This window comes from Salvelinus alpinus, chromosome 16, assembly GCF_045679555.1.
Source record: "Salvelinus alpinus chromosome 16, SLU_Salpinus.1, whole genome shotgun sequence".
Classification (NCBI taxonomy): Eukaryota; Metazoa; Chordata; class Actinopteri; order Salmoniformes; family Salmonidae; genus Salvelinus; species Salvelinus alpinus.
In genome coordinates this window covers 38,236,704-38,251,000 of record NC_092101.1, presented here as the reverse complement: position 1 = coordinate 38,251,000, position 14,297 = coordinate 38,236,704, and the positions used below count along the sequence as shown (strand labels likewise).

Here is a 14,297-nt window from a genome sequence, read left to right as displayed (position 1 = left end):
GACTTAGCAAACGAGGATCGGATGTCGTCGACCTTCTTTTCAAAATGGTTGACGAAGTCATCCGCAGAGAGGGAGGAGGGGGGAGGAGGGGGAGGAGGATTCAGGAGGGAGGAGAAGGTGGCAAAGAGCTTCCTAGGGTTAGAGGCAGATGCTTGGAATTTAGAGTGGTAGAAAGTGGCTTTAGCAGCAGAGACAGAAGAGGAGAATGTAGAGAGGAGGGAGTGAAAGGATGCCGGGACCGCAGGGAGGCGAGTTTTCCCGCTCGGCTGCCCGGAGCCCTGTTCTGCCCTGTTCATCAGACAACTTACACATAGACATAGACAATCACCCACAAACTACCTAATGACTATGGCTGCCTAAATATGGCTCCCAATCAGAGACAACGATAGACAGCTGTCTCTAATTGAGAACCAATCTAGGCAACCATAGACATACATACACCTAGACTAAACACTGCCCCATAAACATACAAAAAACCCTAGACAATACAAAACACATACATCCCCCATGTCACACCGTGGCCTAACTAAAATAATAAAGAAAACAAAGATAACTAAGGCCAGGGCGTGACACATAGGACTTCATGTTACACAATACATGCATGTTTTGTTTGATAAAGTTCATATTTATAACAAAAAATCTGAGTTTACATTGAGGCGACTAGATTGACTAGTTCCAAAAACATCAAGTGATTTTGCATAGCCACATCGTTTCAACAGAAATACTCATCATAAATGTAGATGATGATGACAAGTTATACACATGGAATTATAGATATACCTCTCCTTAATGCAACCGCTGTGTCAGATTTCCAAAAAACTTTACGGAAAAAGCAAATCATGCAATAATCTGAGACGGAGCTCAGAACAATAGCCAAATTAGCCGCCATGTTGGGGTCAACAGAAACCAGAAAATACATGATAAATGTTTCCTTACCTTTGATGAACTTCATCAGAATGCAGTCCTAGGAATCCCAGGTCCACAATAAATGCTTGATTTGTTCGATATTGTCCGTTATTTATGTCCAATTAGCTACTTTGGTTAGCGCGTTAGCGGTAAACAATTCCAAAGTCACAAAGCGCATCCACTATAACGTGACGAAATGTCCAAAAGTTCCGTAACAGTCAGTAGAAACATGTCAAACGATGTACTGAATTAATCTTTAGAATGTTGTTAACATACATCTTGAATAATGAGGTCCTCCTCATGTAAAGGCGCGTGTTCAATGCGTGGCCACCTCATGGCAGTGATTACTAATTCCTGTCTCCTTCGGCCCCCCTTCACATTAGAGTCATCAGACAAAGTTCTATTGACTGTTGACATCTAGTGGCAGCCGTAGGAAGTGAAAACTCATCAATATCTCGCTGTAATTTCAATGAGAGCTTGGTTGAAAATCTGCCACCTCAGAAACAATTCAAACAGGAAGTGGAACTTCTCAGGTTTTTGCCTGCCATATGAGTTCTGTTATACTCACAGACATAATTCAAACAGTTTTAGAAACTTCAATGTTTTCTATCCAATACTAATAATAATATGCATATATTAGCAACTGGGACTGAGGAGCAGGCAGTTTACAATGAGAAGTTAATATTACTCAGTTCCTTTGGCTTTGATGCCTCATGATTGAGTATTGCTCTCTTCAAGTAGACTGTGATTTTGCTGTGGTCTGATAGGGGTTTCAGTGGGCTGACTGTGAACTCTCTGAGAGATTCTGGGTTGAGGTCAGTGATAAAGTAGTCTACAGTACTACTGTCAAGAGATGAGCTATAGGTGTACCTACCATAGGAGTCCCCAGCGTGCGACAGAGCTGCAGGAGTTGTGACCTGTTTTTGTTGGTAATGTTGTCGTAGTTGTGCCTAGGGGGGCATATGGGGGAGGGAATGCTGTCACCTCCCGGTAGGTGTTTGTTCCCCTGTGTGCTGAGGGTGTCAGGTTCTTGTCCGGTTCTGGCATTTAGGTCGCCACAGACTAGTACATGTCCCTGGGTCTGGAAATTATTGATTTCCCCCTCCAGGATGGAGAAGCTGTCTTCATTAAAGTATGGGGATTCTAGTGGGGGGATATAGGTAGCACACAGGAGGACATTTTTCTCTGTTAAGATCATTTCCTTTTGAACTTCTAGCCAGAGGAGGCAGGCAGCCTAGTGGTTAGAGAGTTGGGCCATTAACCTGAAAGGTTGCTAGATCGAATCCCTGAGCTGACAAGGTAAACATCTGTTGTTTTGCCCCTGAACAAGGCAGTTAACCCACTGTTCCTAGGCTGTCAATGTAAATAAGAATTTGTTCTTAACTGACTTGCCGAGTTAGTGTGGTAGTGTGCTAATATAACACTGTGCCATGCCATGCCATACCTCTCTCTCTCTCTCGCTCGCTCTCGCTCTCTCTCACTGTCTCTGTCTGCCTCTCTCTCTTTTTCTCTGTCTCTCTTTCTTTCTCTCCGTCTGTCTCTTTCTCTCTTTCTCTCTCTCTGTCTTAGTAGAGATGCAGTTTCTCAGACCTTGGTTGCATCTCTCTGATGCTATTTTCACTGTGGCTCGATGCGGCTGGAATTAAAACAAGGCCAAACACACTGACCCCTTTTCTCTACATAAAGGAAGAGAGGGAAAGAGGAAAGAGAAAGAAGAACTCAATGTTGTCTCTCTTCTTATGTGACCTGAGCATGACTGTGACCGTGTGAATGTTTAACTGGGAGAGAGCGAGAGAGAAAGAGAGAGAGAGAGGGAGAGTGGGAGAGGTACAGAGGGAAGGAGTATGGGAACAGCCAGAAGTAGGTAGACAGGACACAGTAGTGGAAGAACACCATCACCACCTTACACTCCACCTACAGGGAAAGAGAGAGAGAGAGGGAGAGAGAGAGAGAGAGAGAGAGAGAGAGAGAGACAGAGAGAGAGAGAGAGGAGAGAGGGAGAGAGAGGGAGAGAGAGAGGATGGAAAGAAAGAGAGGGATAGAGTGAGAGAGGGAGGAAGGGAGGGATAGAGGGAGTATGGGAGATGGAGGGAGGGAGGGTGATAGAAAGAGGGAGGTCTCTATGGTTGTGAATATCAATGACTGGGAGTCTGGCAAAGTCACCGTCAGTGTTATTAGACTGCCACACAGCTACTCACCCCCCTACATGCACGCACGCACGCACGCGCGCGCGCGCACACACACACACACACACACACACACACACACACACACACACACACACACACACACACACACACACACACACACACACACACACACACACACACACACACACACACACACACACACACACACACACACACACACACACACACACACACACACACACACACACACACACACACACACACACACACACACACACACACTACCATCTATGACATACTGAGTGTTTTTGTATTCCTCACAGCCCTCCAGACAAGCCTGACAAATCTCATCACTCTACACACCATCCTAGGGATAGAGGCTCTGGTCAGTAGTTCATTACAAAGGGAATAGAGTGCAATTTAGGATGCAGACAGAGAGACACTAGAGCAGTACCAGAAAACACCCATTTACCATTTTTTGCATTATACAAACTGAGCAGTTGCATCTTTCTTGGCCTCTAGTGCCATCTGCTGGCCAGATGTGGCCTTGCCGAAAAAGGGATTTACCATTGAGGTTGTGCTATCCCACGGATACCCCATTGTAACATCGGTACTTCCACAGTATTTACACTGACCACAGAGTTAACTCAGGTTTTCGGTTCAATACCTGTTTCTAATCCATAACATCAGATCTTTGTCTTTCAAAGGTGTTTTTCCATCAACCACAGAAGAAGGTCTAAGAATGTTGTGAGTGTTGTGCTCTTTTTATTGAATCATGGTACTCACCATCTCTGTGTTGTGTTGTGCCCCCAGGGTGCCCATGGTTGTGGGATAACCTGACGTGTTGGCAGCCTGCCCGGGTGGGAGAGGTGGTTGTGGTCAGCTGTCCAGAGCTCTTCATCCAGTTCATGAGCGAGGAGGACGATGGTCAGTGAATGACAGCTGTCAATCATCTCAAGACTTTGGGCATGACTCTGTCTATTTGTTTTATATTAACATCCACATTGTACATCTATTGTAACTAACATTGATTTGTACCTCTTGTCTTATCATCTGATAAATACAGTGAGCTCTAAAAGTATTGGGACAGTGACAATTATTATTATTTTTGTCTCTGTACTCCAGTACTTTGGATTCAAAATGATAGAATGACTATGTGGTTAAAGTGCAGCCTGTCAGCCTTAATTTTAGGGTATTTTCATCCATATTGGGTGAAACATTTAGAAATTACAGCACTTTATGTACATAGTCCCCCCATTTTAGGGGACCAAATGTATTGGGACTAATTCACTTACATGTGTATTAAAGTAGTCAAAAGTTAAGTATTTGGTCCCTTATTCATAGCATGAAATGACTACATGGAGCTTGTGACCACAAATTTGTTAGATGCCTTTGCTGTTTGTTTTGGTTGTGTTTCACATTACTTTGTGCCCAATAGAAATGAATGGTAAATAATGTATTGGAGTCACTTTTATTGTAAATAAGAATAGAATATGTTTTGAAATGTTGAATCTACTGTATGTGCTAACCATTAACATTGTTTATTATGTGTGTAGAGCTAGGGAAGGTGAGTCGTAACTGTACGGAGGGCGGCTGGTCTGAGACCTTCCCTCACTATGTGGATGCCTGCATGTTCGACGAACCCAACGGAACCCACGAGCATCCGGTGAGCACTCCACACTGTCTTACCCTCACTCTCATCGCCCATAATCCTTAGCCTGGATGCCAGTCTGTTTCTGCTCTCTTGCCAACTCCTTATGGTCATGCCATACATAAGGGTATATGTATCAGTCTGTGCTAATATCCCTGATAAATATGTGTTCTTGATTTACTGTTGTTGTTCACTGCAGGACATGTACTACGTGTCGGTGAAGGCTCTGTACACGGTGGGGTACAGCACCTCTCTGGTTTCTCTCTGTACAGCCATGGTCATCCTTTGCAGGTTCAGGTGAGAAAGGTCACCAAAGGTCAAAATCCCAAATCCCACTCAGATCAAATCAAATTTTATTTGTCACATGCGCCAAATACAACAGGTGTAGACCTTACGGTGAAATGCTTACTTACAAGCCCTAACCAACAATGCAGTTTAAAAAATAACTAAAACAAAAAATACCTTAAAAAAAATAAGCATAAGAAATAAAAGTAAAAAATAATTAAAGAGCAGCAGTAAAATATCAATCATGAGGCTGTATACAGGGGGTACCGGTACAGAGTCAATGTGCGGGGGCACCGGTTAGTCGAGGTAATTGAGTTAATATGTACATGTAGGTAGAGTTATTAAAGTGACTATGCATAGATAATAACAGAATAGCAACAGTGTAAAAGAGGGGGGGGGGGGGCAATGCAAATATTCTGGGTAGCCATTTGATTAGATGTTCAGGAGACTTATGGCTTGGGGGTAGAAGCTGTTTAGAAGCCTCTTGGACCTAGACTTGGCGCTCCGGTACCGCTTGCCATGCAGTAGCAGAGAGAACAGTCAATGACTAGGGTGGCTGGAGTCTTTTACAATTTATGTCCTTCCGCTGACACCGCCTGGTATAGATTTCCTGGATGACAGGAAGCTTGGCCACAGTGATGTACTGGGCCGTACGCACTACCTTCTGTAGTGCCTTGCGGTCGGAGGCCGAGCAGTTGCCATACCAGACAGTGATGCAACCAGTCAGGATGCTCTCGGTGGTGCAGCTGTAGAACCTTTTGAGGATCTGAGGACTCATGCCAAATCTTTTCAGTCTCCTGAGGGGGAGTAGGTTTTGTCGTGCCCTGTTCACGACTGTCTTGCTGTGCTTGGACCATGTTTGTTGGTAATGTGGACACCAAGGAACTTTAAGCTCTCAACCTGCTCCACTGCAGCCCCGTCTATGAGAATGGGGGCGTGCTCGGTCCTCCTTTTTCTGTAGTCCACAATCATCTCCTTTGTCTTGATCACGTTGAGGGAGAGGTTGTATCCTGGCACCATATGGCCAGGTCTCTGACCTCCTCCCTATAGGCTGTCTCATCGTTGTCGGTGATCAGGCCTACCACTGTTGTGTCATTGGCAAACTTGATGATGGTGTTGGAGTCATGCCTGGCCATGCATTCATGAGTGAACAGGGAGTACAGGAGGGCTCTGAGCCCGCATCCCTAAGGGGCCCCCATGTTGAGGATCAGCGTGGCAGATGTGTTGTTACCTACCCTTACCACTTGGGGGCGGCCCGTCAGGAAGTCCAGGATCCAGTTGCAGAGGGAGGTGTTTAGTCCCAGGGTCCTTAGCTTAGTGATGAGCTTCGAGGGCACTATGGTGTTGAACGCTGAGCTGTAATCAATGAATAGCATTCTCACATAGGTGTTCCTTTTGTCCAGGTGGGAAAGGGCAGTGTAGAGTGCAATAGAGATGGCATAATCTGTGGATCTGTTAGGGCGGTATGCAAATTGGAGTGGGTCTGGGGTTTCTGGGATAATGATGTTGATGTGATCCATGACCAGCCTTTCAAAGCACTTCATGGCTACATACATGAGTGCTAGGGGTCAGTAGTCATTTAGGCAGGTTACCTTAGTGTTCTTGGACACAGGGACTATAGTGGTCTGCTTGAAACATGTTGGTATTACAGACTGAGGTTGAAAATGTCAGTGAAGACACTTGCCAGTTGGTCAGCGCATCCTACACGTCCTGGTAATCCGTCTGTGAATGTTGACTTGTTTAAAGGTCTTACTCACATCGGCTGCGGAGAGCATGATCACACAGTCGTCCGGAAGAGCTGATGCTCTCATGCATGTTTCAGTGTTACTTGCCTCGAAGTGAGCATAGAAGTAATTTAGCTCATCTGGTAGGCTTGTGTCACTGGGTAGCTCTCGGCTGTGTTTCCCTTTGTAGTCTGTAATAGTTTTCAAGCTCTGCCACATCCGACGAGCGTCGGAGCCGGTGTAGTATGATTCGATCTTAGTCCTGTATTGATGCTTTGCCTGTTTGGTGGTTCGTCGGAGGGCATAGCGGGATTTCTTATAAGCTTCCGGGTTAGAGTCCCGCTCCTTGAAAGCGGCAGCTCTACCCTTTAGCTCAGTGTGGATGTTGCCTGTAATCCATGGCTTCTAGTTGGGGTATGTACGTACAGTCACTGTGGGGATGACGTCATTGATGCACTTATTGATGAAGCTAGTGATGGTTGTGGTGTACTCCTAAATGCCATTAGAAGAATCCCGGAACATATTCCAGTCTGTGCTAGCAAAACAGTCCTGTAGATTAGCATCTGCTTCATCTGACCACTTTTTTATTGACCGAGTCACTGGTACTTCCTGCTTTAATTTTTGCTTGTAAGCAGGAATCAGGAGGATATAGTTATGGTCAGATTTGCCAAATGGAGGGTGAGGGAGAGCTTTGTGCGCATCTCTGTGTGTGGAGTAAAGGTGGTCTAGAGTTTTTTTCCCCTCTGGTTGCACATTTAACATGCTGGTGGAAATTTGGTAAAACTGATTTAATTTCCCTGCATTAAAGTCCTCGGCCACTAGGAGTGCCACCTGGATGAGCCTTTTCCTGTTTGCTTATGGCAGTATACAGCTCATTGAGTGCGGTCTTAGTGCCAGCATCGGTCTGTGATGGTATGTAGACAGCTACAAAAAATACAGATGAAAACTCTCTAGGTAGATAGTGTGGTCTACAGCTTATCATGAGATACTCTACCTCAGGTGAGCAAAACCTTGAGACTTCCTTAGATATCGTGCACCAGTTGTTGTTTACAAATATACATAGACCGCCACCCCTTGTCTTACCAGAGGCTGCTGTTCTATCCTTTCGATACAGTGTAAAACCCGCCAGCTGTATGATGTTCATGTCGTCGTTCAGCCATGAATCGGTGAATCATAAGATATTACAGTTTTTAATTTCCCATTGGTAGTTTAATCTTGCTCGTAGGTCATCGATTTACTTTTCCAATGATTGCATGTTTGCCAATAGAACGTATGGCAGTAGGGTTTTACTCGCTCGCCTACGAATTTTCAAAGGCAGCCCGACCTCCATTCTCTTTTTCTCCGTCTTCTCTTCACGCAAATGTCATATTGGTACCTGTGTTTCTAGCTAGAACAAGAGAAACACAGAGATGTTCGGGGAGCTTTCTTATAATTATTTTACATACAGAAGGACTAGATGGCTTGTAAGATTATTATTATTATTATGTAAATTAATAACAGAACATAGAACATGTCAGAAAGTAAAAGACAAGATAATATAAAAATCAAGACATGGTGCTTTAGTGTAACAGACTATACAGTAGGTGGGATTGCTTGTTTAGAGATTGGTTGACCCAGGTTTTGTGGATGTTGTTGTCTGAGCTGTGATTGGCTGTGGTTGTTGTTGTCTGAGCTGTGATTGTCTGTGTTCACAGGAAGCTGCATTGCACCAGGAACTTCATCCACATGAACCTGTTTGTGTCATTCATTCTGAGAGCCATCTCTGTCTTCATCAAGGACGGGGTTCTGTACGCAGAGGAGGACAGCAACCACTGCTTCTTACACACTGTGAGTAGGCATACCACACACACACTGTTAGTTAATGATGGGGAAACTAAGCTTTCTGAAGCATTGAGCATTTCTAGCCTATTGTGTCGGAAATAGGTTCATTACTCGAGGCCTTGATCAACACATCGTACACTTGTGGCACCTACTGGTCAAAATAATTTAGGGCAGCCAAATGATTATAGATGACGTCGCATATGCCGTAGCACGTGCGCAGGGTAGCCTTTTTGCCTTCTACCGAAAACAATACCAAACCAATCAGGTGGTTGTTCGACAAAATTAAGCTTTGGCCGCCATTGGTCACGTGCTCCTGATGAAGTGATACAAGCATCGGCACACTGCTTCGAAGTAAACTGCTTAGTGATTACAACACCTGCCTCGGAGCGCCGGTATCAAAAGTAACATTACTACCGTTAGTCACACACAGACAAAGACATACTGTACACACACCACATCCTGAACCACCTGTCCGTCTCTCTCTCTCTCTCTCTCTCTCTCTCTCTCTATCTATCTCTCTCTCTCTCTCTCTCTCTCTCTCTCTCTCTCTCTCTCTCTCTCTCTCTCTCTCTCTCTCTCTCTCTCTCTCTCTCTCTCCCTGTCTATGTCTCTCTGTCTATGTCTCTCTCTCTCCCTCTCTGTTTGTCTGTCTCTCTCCCTGTCTATCTCTCTGTCTATGTCTCTCTCTCTCCCTCTCTCTGTCTGTCTGTCTCTCTCTCTGTCTATGTCTCTCTCTCTGTCTATGTCTCTCTGTCTCTCTCTCTCCCTCTCTCTCTCTCTTTCCATGTAGGTGGAGTGTAAGGTGGTGATGGTGTTCTTCCACTACTGTGTCCTATCTAACTACTTCTGGCTGTTCATTGAGGGCCTGTACCTCTTCACTCTGCTAGTAGAGACATTCTTCCCTGAGAGAAGATACTTCTACTGGTATACCATCATTGGCTGGGGTGAGACAACAATCATCATGTACTGTTTATCTAATCAAACTGAATTCATCAAGTGAAACAGGATAATGTGTGTGTGTGTGTGTGTGTGTGTGTGTGTGTGTGTGTGTGTGTGTGTGTGTGTGTGTGTGTGTGTGTGTGTGTGTGTGTGTGTGTGTGTGTGTGTGTGTGTGTGTGTGTGTGTGTGTGTGTGTGTGTGAGTTTTTTGTGTATTCAGGGACCCCCACTATATGTGTGGTGATATGGGCAGTACTCAGGCTGCACTTTGATGACATAGGGTGAGTTACCAATACCATCACACTCAATTGACTATATTATGAAGGTAATGATGACAATAGTAAATGTACATGATTCTTCAATATTTCTGTATTTGGCCCTTTTCCCTCCCTCCCTCCCTCCCTCCCTCCCTCCCTCCCTCCCTCCCTCCCTCCCTCCCTCCCTCCCTCCCTCCCTCCCTCCCTCCCTCCCTCCCTCCCTCTCTATCTCCCTCCCTTCTTCCCTATTGCCCTCCCTTTCTCCATCCATCCCTCCCTCCTCCCTCCTTACCTCCCTCGTTCCCTCTCGCCTTCACTCTTTCCCTCCCTCCCCCCCTCTCTCTCCCTCCCTCCCCCCTCTCTCCCTCCCTCTCTGTCTCCAGGTGTTGGGATATGAATGATAATGCTGGTATCTGGTGGGTGATTAAGGGACCTGTGCTGGCCTCTATCATGGTGAGGCACTAATCAATTATCAATTCAATCACTTATTGATTACTATAAATGTTGATAAATTACACTATTTAAAAATAACTAATTCAGTCAAATGAATAGCTGTTCAATACCTAAGACAGATGAGTGAATATAGGCATTTGTCCTGTAAATACACATCTTATTTTTCTACAGATCAACTTTGTCCTCTTCATCGGCATCATAATCATCCTGGTCCAGAAACTGCAGTCTCCAGACATCGGTGGGAACGAATCCAGTATTTACCTGTAAGTCACAAGAAGTGTGCTTGTGTGTGAAATTGTATCTACTACAGTAGTGGCTCTTTCTATTGTTCATCATGTCATATGTTTTTGGCTATTCTATATACCAGTTGGTTCTGTATGTTGGTCCACTGTTGATGATGTCATGAGTATGTTATCAAATCAAATCACATTTTATTGGTCACATACACATGGTTAGCAGATGTTAACGCGAGTGTAGCGAAATGCTTGTGCTTCTAGTTCCGACAGTGCAGTAATATCTAACAAGTAATCTAACAATTCCCCAACAACTACCTGATACACACAAATCTAAAGGGGTGAATGAGAATATGTACATGTAAGTATATGGATGAGCGATGGCCAAGCGGCAAAGGCAAGGTGCAATAGATGGTAGAAAATACAGTTTAGACATATGATATAGGTGGACCAGAGTACACGACCTCCACTGGGAAATGTTCCGGGTCGACTCTGAGAATAGTATTGACATACACTATACACTCATCAGGAAGTGCATAGAGAATGTTGTTCCCACTGTGATGATTAGAATTTATACAAACCAAAAACCGTGGATAGATGGCAGCATTTGCTTAAAACTGAAAGCGCAAACCATTGTATTTAACGATGGAAAAGTGACTGGGAACATGGATGTGAACAAACAGACCAGCTACGACCTCCATAAGGCAATAAAGGAGGCAAAACTACTGTACAGGGACAAAGTGGAGTCACAATTCAACGACTCAGACACGAGACGTATGTGGCGTGGTCTCCAGACAATCACGGATTATAAAGGGAAAGCCTGCCATGTATCAAATCAAATGTTATGTGTCACATGCACCGAATACAACAGGTGTAGACCTTACCGTGAAATGCTTAGTTACAAGCCCTTAACCAACAATGCAGTTCAAGAAATAGAGTTAATACAATATTTACTAAATAAACTAAAGTTTAAAAAAATGTAAATTACACAATAAAAATAACAATAACGAGGATTTATACAGGGGGTATATAGACACTGATGCCCAGCTCCCAGATAAGTTGAACACCTTTTTCGCCCACTTCAAGGAAAACAACATCGAGCCACCGACGCGGGCCCACGACGCTCATGAGGACTGTGCTCTCCCGTTCTCCGTGGCTGACATGAGTCATTTAAGCATGTTAACCCACACAAGGCTGCCGGCCCAGACGGCATCCCAAGACGCATCCTCAGAGCATGTGCAGACCAGTTGGCTGGAGTTTTTACGGATATATTCAATCTCTCCATATCCTAGCCTTTTATCCTAACCATTGTTCCTGAACTCAAGAAAGTGAAAGTAACTGAACTAAATGACTATCGCCACATAGCACTCACTTCTGTAATCATTAAGTGCTTTGATAGGCTAGTTAAGGACCATATCACCTCCACCTTACCCAACACACTAGACCCACTACAATTTGCATACCACCCCAACAAATCCAAGGACGACACAACATTGCACTGCACACTGCCCTATCCCACCTGGACAAGAGAAATACTTATGTAAGAATGATTTTTATTGACAATAGTTCAGCCTTCAACACCATAGAGATTTCCAAGCTCATCACTAAGCTCAGGGCCATGGGTCTGAACCCCTCCCTATGCAACTGGGTCCTGGACTTCCTGACCGGCCGACCCCAAGTGGTGAAGGTAGGCAACAACACCTCCGCCAAGCTAATATTCAACACGGGCCCCACAGGGGTGTGTCCTCAGACCCCTCCTGTACTCTGTTCACCCATGATTGCGTGGCCACACACATCTCAAACTCAATCATCAAGTTTGCTGATGACACAACAGTGATAGGCCTGATTTTTTTTCACCTTTATTTAACCAGGTAAGCTAGTTGAGGACAAGTTCTCATTTACAATTGCGACCTGGCCAAGATAAAGCAAAGCAGTGCGACAGAAACAACAACACAGAGTTACAAATGGAATAAACAAGCGTACAGTCAATAACACAATAGAAAAAAAATAAAGTCTATATACAGTGTGTGCAAATGGCATAAGGAGGTAAGGCAATAAATAGGCCATAGTAGCAAAGTAGCAAAGACGTTAGTTAACAGTGTCCAAAGAAGGGCCAGATGTATACAGAATGGTGTCGTCTGTGTAGAGGTGGAGCAGGGAATCACCCGCAGCAAGAGCGACATTGTTGATATATACAGAGAAAAGAGTCAGCCCGAGAATTGAACCCAGTGGTACCCCCATAGAGACTGCCAGAGGTTCGGACAACAGGCTCTCCGATTTGACACACTGAACTCTGTCTGCGAAGTAGTTGGTGAACCAGGCAAGGCAGTCATTTGAGAAACCAAGACTATTGAGTCTGCCGATAAGAATACGGTGATTGACAGAGTCGAAAGAAGTGTATTTGGAGGCCAAATTGGTCAGGATAATATCTATTAGGGTGCCCATGTTTACGGATTTAGGGTTGTATCTGGTGGTTTCCTTGATGATTTGTGTGAGATTGAGGGCATCTAGCTTAGATTGTAGGACTGCTGGGGTGTTAAGCATATCCCAGTTTAGGTCACCTAACAGAACGAGCTCAGAAGATAGATGTGGGGCAATCAAATCACATATGGTGTCCAGGGCACAGCTGGGAGCTGAGGGGGGTCTATAACAGGCGGCAACAGTGAGAGACTTATTTCTGGAGAGATTCATTTTAAAATTAGAAGCTCAAACTGTTTGGGCATAGACCTGGAAAGTATGACAGAACTTTGCAAGCTATCTCTGCAGTAGATTGCAACTCCTCCCCCTTTGGCAGTTCTATCTTGACGGAAAATGTTTTGTATCTGGGTATTGAAATCTCAGAATTTTTGGTGGCCTTCCTAAACCAGGATTCAGACACGGCAAGGACATCAGGGTTGGCGGAGTGTGCTAAAGCAGTGAGTTAACCTCTAATTCCTCCCAAACCCGGATCCGGGAGCACCCCCCACAGTAAAAAAGCTGACTAGCATAGCCTAGCATAGCGTCACAAGTAAATACTAGCATCTAAATATCATTAAATCACAAGTCCAAGACACCAGATGAAAGATACACATCTTGTGAATCCAGCCATCATTTCTGATTTTTAAAATGTTTTACAGGGAAGACACAATATGTAAATCTATTAGCTAACCACGTTAGCAAAAGACACCACTTTTTTTACTCCACCAGTTTTTTACTCCATCAGTAGCCATCACTAATTCGACCAAATAAAGATATAAATAGCCACTAACCAAGAAACAACTTCATAAGATGACAGTCTGATAACATATTTATTGTATAGCATATGTTTTTTTAGAAAAATGTGCATATTTCAGGTATAAATCACAGTTCTACATTGCAGCTGCAATCTGAAATAGTGCCGAAGCTGCCAGAATAATTACAGAGACCAACGTCAAATACCTAATTACTCATCTTAAAACATTTCTGAAAAATACACAGCGTACAGCAAATGAAAGCCCAACATCTTGTGAATCCAGCCAATATGTCAGATTTTTTAAGTGTTTTACAGCGAAAACACAATATAGCATTATATTAGCTTAGCACAATAGCCAGAAACACAAGCAATTTACCAGCAGCACAGGTTAGCGATCGTAACAATACAGCAAAAGATATATAATTTTGGACTAACCTTGATATACTTCATCAGATGACAGTCCTGTAACATCATATTACACAATGCATATAGGTTTTGTTCGAAAATGTGCATATTTAGCAGCACAAATCGTGGTTATACAATGTGATCAGTGGCAACAGGTCATGCATTCTGGCCGGCGCCATCTTGGAAAGGCACCTAATCTAATCAATAAATAATCGTAAACTTGACTAAAAAATACAGGTTGGACAGCAAATGAAAGATGCATT

The 14,297-nt window shown here is 44.1% G+C and overlaps 1 protein-coding gene across 2 annotated transcripts in view; it reads left to right on the top strand.

Moving 5' to 3' along the window:
* The window catches only part of adcyap1r1b (adenylate cyclase activating polypeptide 1b (pituitary) receptor type I), an 85,636-nt gene that overhangs the window by 42,754 nt on the left and 28,585 nt on the right, over positions 1-14,297 (top strand). For both annotated transcript variants that reach the window (XM_071346125.1, XM_071346126.1), the window contains exons 4-11: positions 3,870-3,983; positions 4,613-4,722; positions 4,907-5,004; positions 8,411-8,543; positions 9,328-9,481; positions 9,696-9,756; positions 10,116-10,185; positions 10,357-10,448. In XM_071346125.1, the coding sequence (XP_071202226.1) occupies positions 3,870-3,983; positions 4,613-4,722; positions 4,907-5,004; positions 8,411-8,543; positions 9,328-9,481; positions 9,696-9,756; positions 10,116-10,185; positions 10,357-10,448 (832 nt within the window). The remainder of the gene's footprint in view (positions 1-3,869; positions 3,984-4,612; positions 4,723-4,906; positions 5,005-8,410; positions 8,544-9,327; positions 9,482-9,695; positions 9,757-10,115; positions 10,186-10,356; positions 10,449-14,297) is intronic.